Consider the following 13,242-nt stretch of genomic DNA (forward strand, 5'->3'; position numbering starts at 1 on the left):
ATTCTCTAATACGTAAAAGGTTTATTTTTTTTTAATGGGCAGTTTTTAAGAGAAGAGATGAAAGCTATCAAGACAAGAAATACATTAAAGGCTTACAGATAGGAAATGAAGAGGCAAAACTCCTATTCCTGCTTACCAGTGACATATTTACTTACTATGTCTTAGATTAGCTTCATTAAAGTATCAGTATACAAAGTAAATCTGCTGAAACCATCACTATTTAATATACAAATAACAAAACCCAGGAGGAAGTAATAGAAAAAGAATTCTTCTCATTTTAAATAATTATGAATCCCTAAAATATCTGTGATTTACCCTATTGAGATACACTCAGCACTTATACAGATAAATTACAGTATGTGCCTTACAGCCAAAGAGGTCAAGATAAGTGACTAGAGGGATAGTTAGTGTTCTGATCTCACAACAGAAAAAGAATGATGTGTTATCTAAGTTAATTTACATATTTAGTGCTATGTCAGTCAAACTACCCAGGCGATATTTTACAATGCTAGACAAAATAATAACAATTTATTAGAAAGACCAAAAGATATAGACTATTAAAGGAAATGATGAAAAAAAGTGAAAGGAATGGAGACTATCACTTGTATTTTAACTTAATTCTATTATAAAGCAATAAGCATCAAAATTATATGGTACTTTAAAAAAAATAGAAATGTAGATCAGTAAAACAGAAAAAAACCAGGAAGAATTACATAGAACTCAAGTGTGACCTTATCACTTAACCTTTTGCCTCATTTTCTTTAGTCATAAAATGGAGATAATAGTAGCACCTACCTCCCAGTGTGGTTGTGAGAATCAGGTGAAACATATTTTAAAGCATATAGCACAATGACTAGCACATTCTAATCAATTCATCAACATTTATTAAGTATCTAGTATGTGCCTGGCACTGTACTAAGCATTGAAATTGCAAAAAGAAGTAAAAGAAAATTTCTGCCTTCTAGGAGCTTACAATCTAAGGAGAACTCTCAAAATAATGAGTAGACTATTTAAATACTAGTTATCATTGTCATTTTAATGCTAAGTAGAGATCTTAATCTAACTGTAATGGTATTAGCAGAGAAGGAAGAGGTGGGGGCTTCTTTTATTGATAAATGTATAGAATTCAATCACACATGATAAGAAAACACTCCTACACGCCTTTTGTGATAGAAGTATAGTCCTAATACTTGTACCAGGAAGGATAAAGTTTAAAAATTAGGAAAATAATTCACATATAATTAATATTTTTAAAAACCATCTAAAACCATGATTATCTTAACCTTAGAATGTAGTAAGCTCCTTTGTTGTAGTAATTGTCTTTTCATACCCAGAGTGGGTACTTAAAAAAAAAGTGATTGATTATTGATTGATCTAGATCTTTGGCTTTGGATTGCCCCTCTGGCTCTTTAAATGTACTGGCTCTGTATACCTAAACTGTGTTGTTCTCTTGATGTATTTCTTTGCTGCAGGAACTCCTCATTCTGTATGGAACAAAGACTAGGTTTTTGGATTATCTTCCAAGGCTTTCCACCACCCAGGCTCTAACCTCTCTTTGAGCTTAATCCCAGAGTATTTCTCTTCATGTACTCTGTTCTGTCACCTCCCTCTTAAGTGGAAAGAAAGTACTGTTGTGCAAGGGTGACCTTTTGTGACTATGGGACCTTTTAGTGATTGCTTTCATGTAGTAAAATTGTTATATTTAAGTTAGAAGGATTCCATTGATCCATATATGTTTTTATATTCCAAGAGTGAAGTAGACATGAAATTAGGTCTCTACATTGAATTCAGTAAAATCCCTCTGAACCCAAAAAATTATCTTTGGTGGAGAAAAAAAGATTTGAAGGTAATACGTCTTCCAAAGGTTGGAGGACAAGTACAATTTTGTCTTTGAAAAAAGCTAAGTGGATTGCCGGACTGAATTGTAGCCTAAACATGTCTTTTATTTTTACTATTTGAGATGGTGACTCAAAACTTAGGGAAGGAAAGGGAAGGTAGATTTATTCTCTGCTAACATTGAGCTTTACATTTTCTAAGCTTCTTTAAAAATATAATATCAAACAGGGAAAGCAACTTAAAAGCATAACAGGACATCTAGGTAGCTTGGTGGATAGAGAGCCATCCAACTTTGGATAGCACATACTGTCTTGCCTCCTCCAGCCAGTTGCCTTCTTCCTAGCAAATAAGCTACTTTGGGGATGTCAGCCTTTTATGAATGAATTTCCTGTGGTGCTCAGGGCATACAATTGACCTTTCTGAGAGAAATTAAGACTTTCCATTCTCTCTAATGAATCTATTTTTGTGTTTGGAGCTTGTATCCTCTCCCTTCAGAAACTCTTAACAAGAGCTAAGAGAAGATAGCTCTTTTACTCGTGCTCTAAGGTAAAGAGGATTGGGGATATCTTTTTCCTGTATTATTATGTAAGTGCTTATTTTGGTATTTGTGAAGCGCCATTTGAGGTGATCAGCATTATTCAGGGATATTAAGGTGACAATTTATTTCATGGTAAGCCTCAGATTTTAAGGTGAGTTGGCAGTCTTTTTTTAAGGTCATACGTTTATTAAAGATTGGATATGTCTTGATTTTTTTTACCCTATAAACTAGACACATTTTATAAGTACATTTTAGTCTCTTATGTCCCTTATGTTTTTTATTCACTTTTTTCCCTTGGGAAAAAATGTCTACTACTTGCAAATGTGGAGTGTTTTTTTGTTTGTTTTTTGTTTTTTAAACCCTTACCTTACCTTGCTCAGGATACAGCTGGGAAGTGTCTGAGGCCAGATTTGAACCTAGGACATCCCATCTCTAGGCCTGGTTCTCCATCCACTGAGCTACCCAGCTGATCCATGGAGTGTTTTAAAACAGAATAGTCCAGATAAAACCGAGTGTGACAGTCTGTTTTTATTATAATAATTACTTTTTATTTACTACCCATTAAACAGATCAGAAAAGACTGGTAGCAAGATTAGTATTTTAATTAGATAACTACTCATGTTGAGAATTTTACTCAGCTCTTACTTAGTATTAATATCTTTCTGTGTTTATTATTATCTATTTCTATTTCAGCCTTCTACTTACAACTATTTATTTATTTATTTGCACGCTCATTTATTTATTTATCTGTCCATCTATTTATTTATTTATTTGTTCATTCATTTATTTTTAAGCCCTTACAAAGAGTGGTAAGGGCTAGGCAATGGGAGTTAAGTGACTTGCCCAGGGTCACACAGCTGAGAAGTGTCTGAGGCCAGATTTGAACCTAGGACTTCCTGTCTCTAGGCCTGGCTCTCAATCCACTGAGCCACCCATCTGCCCCTTACTTATGTGATATGGAAATCACTTTAAAAGACTGATATATATTAATTTAAGGTTGCTAAGGAATTCAGCTATGTAATATCTAAATGAAAACTCAAGTCAGCTGTCAACCTTTTTTATGGTGTTTTAATTACAAACAGGAGGAAGAAAAGTATTAGAGGGAGGGAGGGAGGGAGAGAGAGGGGGGGAAGGGGGAGAGGGAGAGGGAAAGGGAGAGGAAGAAGGAGAGGGAGAGAGAGGGAGAGAAAGGGAGAGGGAATAGGGCATAAATACCGACTCTGCTTAGGCTGAGCCAAAAGCCCAACGCCCTGGATAGCCGAGGCAAAGAAAAGAGATCAGTCCCTATCACTCACGTGACCAAAATGGAGAAACAGTCTGAGGGCCTCCCCTCCAAGCACCAGGCTCCAACAACCTCTCTCCCTCCACACAGGAAGTCCCCAGAACCCCTGAGCTGTTCTCTACCTCACTTCTTGTGTCTCACCTGTGCCAATGGTGGCTCTAGCTTAACCTAGGACCGCCCAGAGGTCTGTCCTTTTTGGCACATGTCTGTTGAAGGCCATATTCTCAAATAATTAAATCTTGAGTTTTGCTGCAGCCCTTCCTAAATCTTGTTACCCTGAGTAGGGTGGAGATTGTAGTTTCCAAGACCTGATTCTGTTATTCCAAGTATCTATTGTTATTGATCAGGAAATAGCTAAATCTCATCTTCTAAAGAATGGTCTGAATAGGGTAAGGTAGTTTTGAAATTCACACTTACAATATTTTAAAATTCACTTAAGATGCCAGGTGATATTAAACTATCATAGAAGTGTAGATTTTTTTTTTCATCTGACATAAATGTTCTTTGGATAACTAAAACTTTTGTGTGAAAACATATCTTAGTTTCACAATGGAACACTGAAGAAAATGGCTGCTACTTTTATAGCTGGCATCCCCACATCACTCTGAAGCCTTAGAAGTGGTGCTCTGTGTACTTTAAACATTAAGGCTATTTAGGTCTTGAGCATTTGTACCAGTAGGCCAGTTATTGTTCAGTGGTTAATTGTGATAATGCGATACTCCATTTTCTTTTCTTCTTTTCATTCTTTTTCAAAGACCCTTACCTTTCATCTTCGAATCAGTACTATGTATTGGTTCCAAGGCAGAAGAGCAATAAAGGCTAGACAATGGGAGTTGAGTGACTTGCCCAAGGTCACATAACTAGAAAGTGTTTATTGGGCAGATTTGAACCCAGGACCTTCCATTTCAAGGCCTGGCTTTTAATCTACCAAGCCACCTGGTTACTTCCTGTTCATTTTTAAAATAGAAATTCATATAACACAATTCTTGGGGAAGGTGGGTGAAAATGAAAATTGTACATATTTGAGAAAGCCCTATGTAGTAGTCCAAAGGAAATCAACTTACTATAAACATTTCTACATTAAGATGTATAGAAATATAGAAATTCAAAAATAGAATTTTGTAGATAATCTCCTTTTCTGCCACCCACTTGATCTCTCACTCCACCTTGACTGCCTCATTTCTTAAAGAAAATTGAGTTTTGGATTCATAAATAAGGACTTAAGACACTTGGTTTTAACTCTCTCTCTGGAAATGTGTGGAAGAAACCAAGTGCTCATTAGAATGGAACTACTAGTGTTAACAGGATATTATTTTCCCTCCCTCCCCCCCTGTAAGCTATGATTAAAATAACATAGACATCCTCTTACAGAAGATTAACATATTTAAGTGTGACTCATTAGTCATTTTAGCTAAATTTTTAAAATCCCCTTTCCTGAAGTTAAATTATATTTGTACCCATAGATAGAATTGCTTAGCTAAATCTTAGTAGTGTTTATTTAATTTTTTGGTTTTTTCATCCCACATTATTTCTCAAAATGACTCTTCTTCATAGCTAACACATCTTTATTCATGACTAATTACAGTTAAAGAATGTTTTCTTTTTTTACTGTCATGAATTATATGATTATATTTTCTGTTTGAAAATATAATAAACTCAATTTAGGTTTTTGGCTTTTATATTTAAAACTTTGGTTTTATGGTCATACATACATACATACATACATACATACATACATACATACATACATCTCTTTCACTGAGCAATAACAAACTAGATTCCTACAGAGAATTATTTTGTAATTGAATTTGATTTATGTTGACAGTTGGCTTGCTAAAAAATTTTGTCAAACACATTGTACTTTTACATCAGTGGATTAATGAGAGTTTTCACACTTAAAAAATGTCACTTTTAAGAAGAACCTTTCAACTACAAGAAAGTGATTATTTAATTCACTTTTACTCATTTCTGTTGGTAATTAAAATCTAACTGACCAGATAGGGAGAAAGTTCTAGGTTGATTTCATGAGGATAGTGAAGTTTCTTTGTTTGGGTTTGGCTTTTTATTTTTGTTTTTTTGGTGGTTAGAAAATGTGATAAAGAAAATGTGATAAAGAATCCTCAAAGAGCAAAGTCTTTGTTGAATTGGTCACTTTGGATCTTTTATTTTTCAGACACCTGGCATTAGGGCTCGTCCTGGGAAACTTCAGTGGTTTAGTGAAAGATGCATTTCATCAAACCAGGTTTGTATTTATTGATGATTTATTTCTAACTTATTTTATCTTCTATCTTGTGTCCTAAAAATGGCACACATGTAACTAAACTCCTCAACCAGATGGAGCAGACACGGTCCAAGATTTGCAATCAAGAAAACTCCACAAATCCAAGCTCAGACACTTATTTTATTAGTTGAGTGACTTTTGGCAAGCTTCTGAACTCTTCTGAGCCCAAGTTTCTTCATGTCCAATTGGGAACAGTATCTATAGAATAGCATGTGTAAATATGACCTATAATCATTTACCAGTATTAGAGAAACTTAGAACCATGGTCCTGAAATGACCTCACTGATTCAACAGCTTAAAATTATTGCAGACTCCCTCAGCTTACCAGAGTTTTTCCTCCCATTAATATTTTTATTATGTTTTTCCATCCAGTTACATGCAGGAATGATTTTTAATATTTGTTTTCTGACAGTTTTTGCAATCCAAATTCTTTGCCCCATAAAACAACAAGTAATCTGACATAGGTTATATATATATATTCCATCATGCAATGCATATTTCCCTATTTGTCATGTTGTGAAAGCAGACACATATTCCACATACAAGAAAAAAATGAAGGAAATACAGTGATTCCTCACTGTATGTTCCAGAGATCCCCAAGATAGGTAAAAATCCTTGAAGTAGCGACATTATATTTGTTTTATTATTATATTATGTTATGTTATATTTTGTGTGTGTGTGTGTACACACTTTATAAACTTTATAAACCCTTCCCACTCTCCTATAAACCTTTTCCACACTCTTATTAACCTACAGTCACTGAGCCAATCAGCACCCAGGATACAGAACACAGCCCTGTGGTTAGTCAGTTTTTATTCCATCAGCCAATAGTGTGCTGCAATAAGTGTAATTCCGCTGTACAGAATTAGATTTTTTTTTAACTGCGATCCAGCGAAGTTGCAATAAGTGAACTGCAATATAATGAAGAATGACTGTAAAGTGCTTTGATCTGCATTCAGACTATCAATTACCAGAGATTTTAAAGAAAGATGCTCTTATTTGCTAGAATTTCTCTTTAACTACCTTGCAGTACAGGGCAGAGCTCCTTCTTTTTAAGTAAAATAATAAACTGAGCCTAGACAGAGTAGTTAGGGACTTTAGGAGTGGGACACAATGATTTTTGGGTTATAGTATAATTGAATGAGGTAATTCTGTAGTTCTCAAGTATTAATTAACAGTTGTTCCAAATGAGAAGTTGTTATGGACACTTTCTCCACGGTAGACTTCTCTGTCCTTTTGTTCCATATCACCCTAATGGAAGGCCTGGGCTAATGCCCCAGGATTATTTTTCCCAAGAAACTTGAGAAATGACTACATGTATATTATCAAATAGTATTGAGGACTTTTCAGGGATTCCTATGTCATATTTTTAAGACATTTTATGTAACCATCAAGAAATACTAGGGGATAGCAAGGTGGCCCATTAGACTGAGAACCAGACCTAGAGGCAGGAAATTCTGGGTTCAATTGTGATCTCAGATATTCCTTGACTGTGTGACCCTGGGCAAGTCATTTAAACTCCATTGCCTAGGCCTTAGCACTCTTCTGCCTTGAAACCAATGCAAAGTATTGATTCTAAGATAAAAGGTAACAATTAAAAAAAAAAAGACAGTGATCTGTTATTCTGTAATTTTAAGGTTGAAACCCTGGAGAAATTGGTGGAATTGACACAGAAACTATTTGAATGTGACAGAGACCAAATGTACTACAATCTTCTAATGCTCTGCAGTAAGTCAATAATCTTGCTCATATTTTGCTTTGAAAATGTCCTTAGTTTTGTGATGATTTTTTAAATAAAAACCTCAAATTAGCAGTATGGAATTAGAATCTTTAAAAATGTCATATTTTAGGAGTCACGGCTTTGCATGAAAAACTCTTTAACTTGCTAGGTATCATGTTACACTTCTGTGATCCCTGATACTGGGACTAATGAATTGTTTGAATTCCAGAGTTGGTGTCTGCAGTCTTGCTAAATTTGTGTTTGCATTGTCTGGCACCAATATGAAGATCCCCTGGGAGCCACCATACTTCCTAGAAAGAGCAGTCAAGGCCAGATCAGGTTGGAAAAATGGAGCAGGCTAAAGATTAAAATCGGGAGCAGACTCATGAGTGGCTAAGGACTTACAGGGATTAGCAACAAAGTTACTGTGGGTTCATTTTGCTCTTTTTCTTTATATCTCCAAACAGTGTTCTTCCAAAAATGGAAAGAATGCTGGATTTAGAATTGAGGGTCCAGAAGTTTATTGGCAAGCTCTACTTACTACTGGTGTAATTTTGGGTCAGGTCCTTAATCTTTATGGGCTTCATTTTCTTCATCTATAAAATGGGGATGTTCAACTGGATGCTATCTAATGTCTTTCAGGTCTGGATTCTCTGACCTTTAGGTTCTCCATTTCTGAATAGCTCTCATTGTCAATGAGTTTTTTTTTTCATTTATTGAGCCCAAATCTACCTCCCTATATCTTCCATACATGTTAGTTCTATTCTTTTTTACCAAGTTTAACAAGTCTATTCCCTACTACATATGAGAATCCTTCAGCTAAAAAATATTGAAGATTTAGAGCACCACAAGCTCCCTATATGTCAGGTACAATGATGACATATGACAGCTCAAAAAGCTAAGATATTGATCTGTATTTAGGGACATAACTGCTTTTGTCATAACTACAATACTGTATTCTGTCGTATGTGCCATAGTTTAAGGACATTGATAAACTACAGGGTGTCCAGAGGAGGACAACTACAATGCCTTTGAGATCATGTCATAAGCAATAGTTATGTGAACTGGTCATGTTTGGACTGGAGAAAGGAAAATTCATAAAGGCTATGATGGGTATGTCCAAGTGTTGAAAGGAATCTGTCCTAACAATAACTAGATTTATTCTGTTTGGCTCCACAAGGCAGGACCAGGAGCAACTTAAGCTTGATGTTAGGAAATGATCATTTGGTAACAATTAGTCATCTCACAAAGGAATGGACTCCCTCAAGAGGCGTTGGGTTTCTACCCCTTGGAACTAAGTCTTTGTGCAAAAACTGGATTAGCATTCATGAAGAATGTTCAGTTCTTGAATGTGTAAGATTAAAATTAATATCCAGTAGCTCCAAGTATTATATTTCATAAGGTTTATTAATAATCACTTGAAGTAGAAGAAAATAAAAAGAACAAAAGTAAAAACCTTAGTAAAATTCTCCTGCCTCTTACCTCACCCCACTTCCACAGTTGCATTTCTGAAAGACAGAGAGAGACACAGAGAGGGACACACACACAAAAGGGGCTACATCAAAATATCCTCCCTATGTAAGGATGTAGGTAAACACTTAAATAGGAGGCTGGGATTTATAGAGTCCAGGGGAGTAGATTCTAATTCTACAAATGTTACAGAGTGGGACATCTATTTGAAGGTTCCTTCTAATTTTCAAATTCCACCATCTTCATATAATATCTTTTTAAAGTTGCTCTACTCTCAAGTATTATTTGAGATTCTTATAGAAAAAGGATTAGATGTTGTCTCCATTAAGACCAATATATCAAAAGTTTAGAGATAGATTCCATGTTACTATTATGATAAATCTATTACAGATATGTAATCTCACCAGCAATGACTATATAGCATGACTATAGCAGTGTTTTGAGTTAATATGTCTTTTTTATTAATGAATACTTAGGATCATATTGGATTTTTGGTATTCTGTGACTACTACTAAGCATTGCTGATCTTGTAATCAGTTAAATTATCCAGGTAGTTTTCTCCTCAATTTCTTGATGCCTACAAACATATTCTCCAATATTTGTTCATCCATGCTGATTCAGTAATGATCAATACTGTAGCAGGGTTCCCTAAGAATATGAAGTTCAAAACCATCTCATAATTATATGGCATATAATTCATGTCTAACTGTTTTGCCTTTAATTTCACTAATCTTATTCCTTCCTCCTCTTTTTGAAAAATCAACTTTTTCCAGTTTCCAGTATTGAGGCAAGGATAGGAATAGTTTTTCTTGATTCCTCAAGATTACTTATAGCTGTTCAGCTTTTGAATACATTTTGTTGTTGTTGTTTCAATTAGCAGTCATCCTGGTCTGTTGAGTGTTACTCACACATAACACACCATTTCCCCTCTCCATGCACTCTCCATTCCTTGCCTTGATGTACCCTTCCTCTTAACTTCCACCTAATAGAATCTTTTTTTCATATCAAAATTCAATTCAGATGCCATCTTCTATAGACCTTTTCCTTGCACTTGAAGCAGACAAGAAGCCCTATTAAGCTTATATAATAATATATATAATAATATAAGAAGCCCTCTTTAAGATTCCTAGTTCACCTGACTTCTGCTGCTGTGTCAAGTATGAGTGAGATTGTCATCTGAGAACATTCAGCACAAATATTAACTCTTGTTAGGAAAGAGCTGTTTGACGAGGATGAAATCATATGCTAATAGAGAAATATTTCTTCTTATAGAGCAGCTGGTGGCACTGAATCTAGAGTTAGTGAGACCTCGGATCAACTTCAGCTTTCTGACTGTAGGCCAAATCACCTTTCCTTGCTTTGTTTCCTTAGTTTCCTCATCTTAAAATAGGAAAAATAATAGACCCTTCCTCCTGAAGTGCTTGGAAAGACAATGAGATCATGATTTTAAGAGGTTAGCACACATTGCCTGGCACATAGTAACCACTATATAAATGTTAGCTTTTTTTCCTTTTTAAAAAATATTTTTAGTCAGCTTTGTAGTTGACTAAGAAGATTGCACAAGTTTTACCAATTAAGGTAATTTATTTCTGGTTTCATAGATAATTGTTCCCTAAGAAGCAATCTATTTCAACAAGAGGGATTCCTACTTCCTAATAAGCTTTCTATGCAAATAGTCCCTAACAGCTAGTTGCTCAATTTGACAAGCTATGTCTGCTGAGATGAGAAATATAAGTTAGAATTTATTAAATTCTGTCATACAAATTGTCAGTCAACAAGAAAAGGCACAACCAATTCTAGCTACTTAAATAAGTGGGAGAGGTTTGTAGCTTTTTGTCATCTTATACACAAACTACTTGCTTATTTCCATTATTTTATACCCTCAATGTTATATCCTTCATAGAATGATCTGTTATGTACAAAAGTTATTAAGCAGGCTTGCATGAGAAAGTCACCTCTATCAGAATTTAATTTCAGTTGTAGGCTTTTGAATTACATATGATGAAAGAAAAAAACATGTAGAAACAATTCTCAGAGTAAGACTTTAAGCAGTTTTTTAAAAATAATGTTTGATAACAAAATTGCTAAAAATATTCAAAAAAAGTAGAGCCATTTGCCTCTTATGGCTTTAATATAAATCTTCTCCCCAAACCCCCTCACATACATGTAATTTATTATTAGGCTCACTAAGACATTTAATAACTATAAAAAGTTGATTTCCAAGTTTCTTCTCTGCAACAATTATGTGATTCTTTACACCAATAGTATGAAAAATATGATTCTAGGGATTTTGGAGTAAAGGGACATATATTTAATCATCTTAACTTGTGGAGAAATCTAACTTAAGAATCACCTAAATTGATTAGGGAAGAAAATTTTTAATTTGACTTTTGACTTTTGAATGTTGTAAAAGGAGTTCAAATACACAGGAATTAGAACTTATAGGACTAAATGACCCCAATGTACCTTCTCTTAGAGATTCTATAGAATAATTTTATATAACATAATTTTTATATATAACAATATTTTATATATATATATAATTTCATATAAGTATATAATATGCTTATCTAAGAGGAACAAATTCTCACATTAGCTATGTTTGAAAATCTCATTTCCCCCCTCTTCCTCTCACCTCTCCCTCAAAAGGCATGTAATATTATGTGCATGGTACTTTTATTATCACCAAATTATATTGTATAACAAGGCACCTGACTAATTACACTAGAAAAAAATTCAAGGAGGATATAAAGTGAAGAATGTTATGTTTCAACTTGCATTCAGAATCCGTCTATTCCTTTTATGGTGGTAGATAGCCTTTTTAATTATGAGGCCCTCTGAGTTGTCCTAGATACTTGCCTTATTGAAAAATAATTTGACATTAAAAAAAAACCACCTTACTTTTTGACTTAGTAACAACTCTAAGGCAGAAGGGCTAGGCAAATGAGGTTAAGTGGCTTGCCCATGGTCACACTATTAGGAAGTGTCTTATGCCAGATTGAAACCCAGGTCCTCTCAATTCTAGCCCTGGTGCTCTATCCACTGTGCCACCTAGCTGCCTCCATAATTTGGCATCATAAAGAAAATGTTTTGTAATTATAAAGCTGTTACATGTGTTAGCATTATAGTGTATATTACCTGATAGTAGAAGTATACTGTGCCTTTAGCCTCATTGTTCTCATGGCTTATGGTTTCCATGTGGCACTTTTTGAAATTCAAATCAGAAGGCTTCTGATTAAATGATACTATGGAAACAAATCTTGAAGATTCTACTAAGTATCAATTTATAGCTTTCAGCATTACTCCCTTTAATGCATAATAGCCTTTACTAAAAGGTCTGCTTCTTTATCAAAAATTAGGTCTATTTATTTAGAAAACAGTCATTTATGCTTTTGAATTTATTTGACATCAAGACTTAATCATGTTTTGCAGAGGAAAACAATGACTGGCAGAGAGCTGATGCTGTTTGGACTAAAATGCAAGAAGAAAATATTATTCCTCGTCAGAAAACATTGAAGTTATTGGGCGAAATACTTAGAGATAACAATCAGGAGGTTCCATTTGATATACCCACGGTAATTGAGGAGAGCAATTATTCTCTTTAAAAATGTATATGTGGACTATAGAACATCATAGCTATGATCTAGATGTTAATCCATTTTTATAGACAATTTTTTAAAAAAGCATTTATTTATTCAGAATATTTTTCCATGGTTATATGTTCTTTCCCTTCCCTCATCCTTCCCCTTCCCAGAGCTGACAATACATGTATCATTGTTCAAAACCTATTTCCATGTTATTCATATTTGCAGTAGAGTGATCTTTTAATGCCCAAACCCTATCATATCCCTATCGAACCATGTGATCAATCATATGTTTTCCTTCTATATTTCTATTCCCACAGTTGCTTCTCTAGTTGTGGATAGGATTTTTTCTCATAAGTTCCTCAGGATTGTCCTGGGTTATTGCATTGCTGCTAATAGAGAAGTCTATTGTATTTGATTGTGCCACATCAATTCTTGGAGGTCTTTCCAATTCACATAAAAATCTTCCAGTTCATTATTCCTTTCGGCACAGTAGTATTCCATCCACCAGCATATACCACCATTTGTTCA

The 13,242-nt window shown here is 34.6% G+C and overlaps 1 protein-coding gene across 1 annotated transcript in view; it reads left to right on the plus strand.

Annotated features, from left to right (window-relative positions):
• The window catches only part of LRPPRC (leucine rich pentatricopeptide repeat containing), a 128,738-nt gene that overhangs the window by 87,048 nt on the left and 28,448 nt on the right, over nucleotides 1–13,242 (plus strand). The window contains exons 26-28 of the mRNA XM_007476882.3: nucleotides 5,830–5,898; nucleotides 7,575–7,665; nucleotides 12,560–12,702. Coding sequence (XP_007476944.1) covers nucleotides 5,830–5,898; nucleotides 7,575–7,665; nucleotides 12,560–12,702 — 303 coding nt within the window. The remainder of the gene's footprint in view (nucleotides 1–5,829; nucleotides 5,899–7,574; nucleotides 7,666–12,559; nucleotides 12,703–13,242) is intronic.

The sequence above is a fragment of the Monodelphis domestica genome, chromosome 1 (assembly GCF_027887165.1).
Source record: "Monodelphis domestica isolate mMonDom1 chromosome 1, mMonDom1.pri, whole genome shotgun sequence".
Lineage (NCBI taxonomy): Eukaryota > Metazoa > Chordata > Mammalia > Didelphimorphia > Didelphidae > Monodelphis > Monodelphis domestica.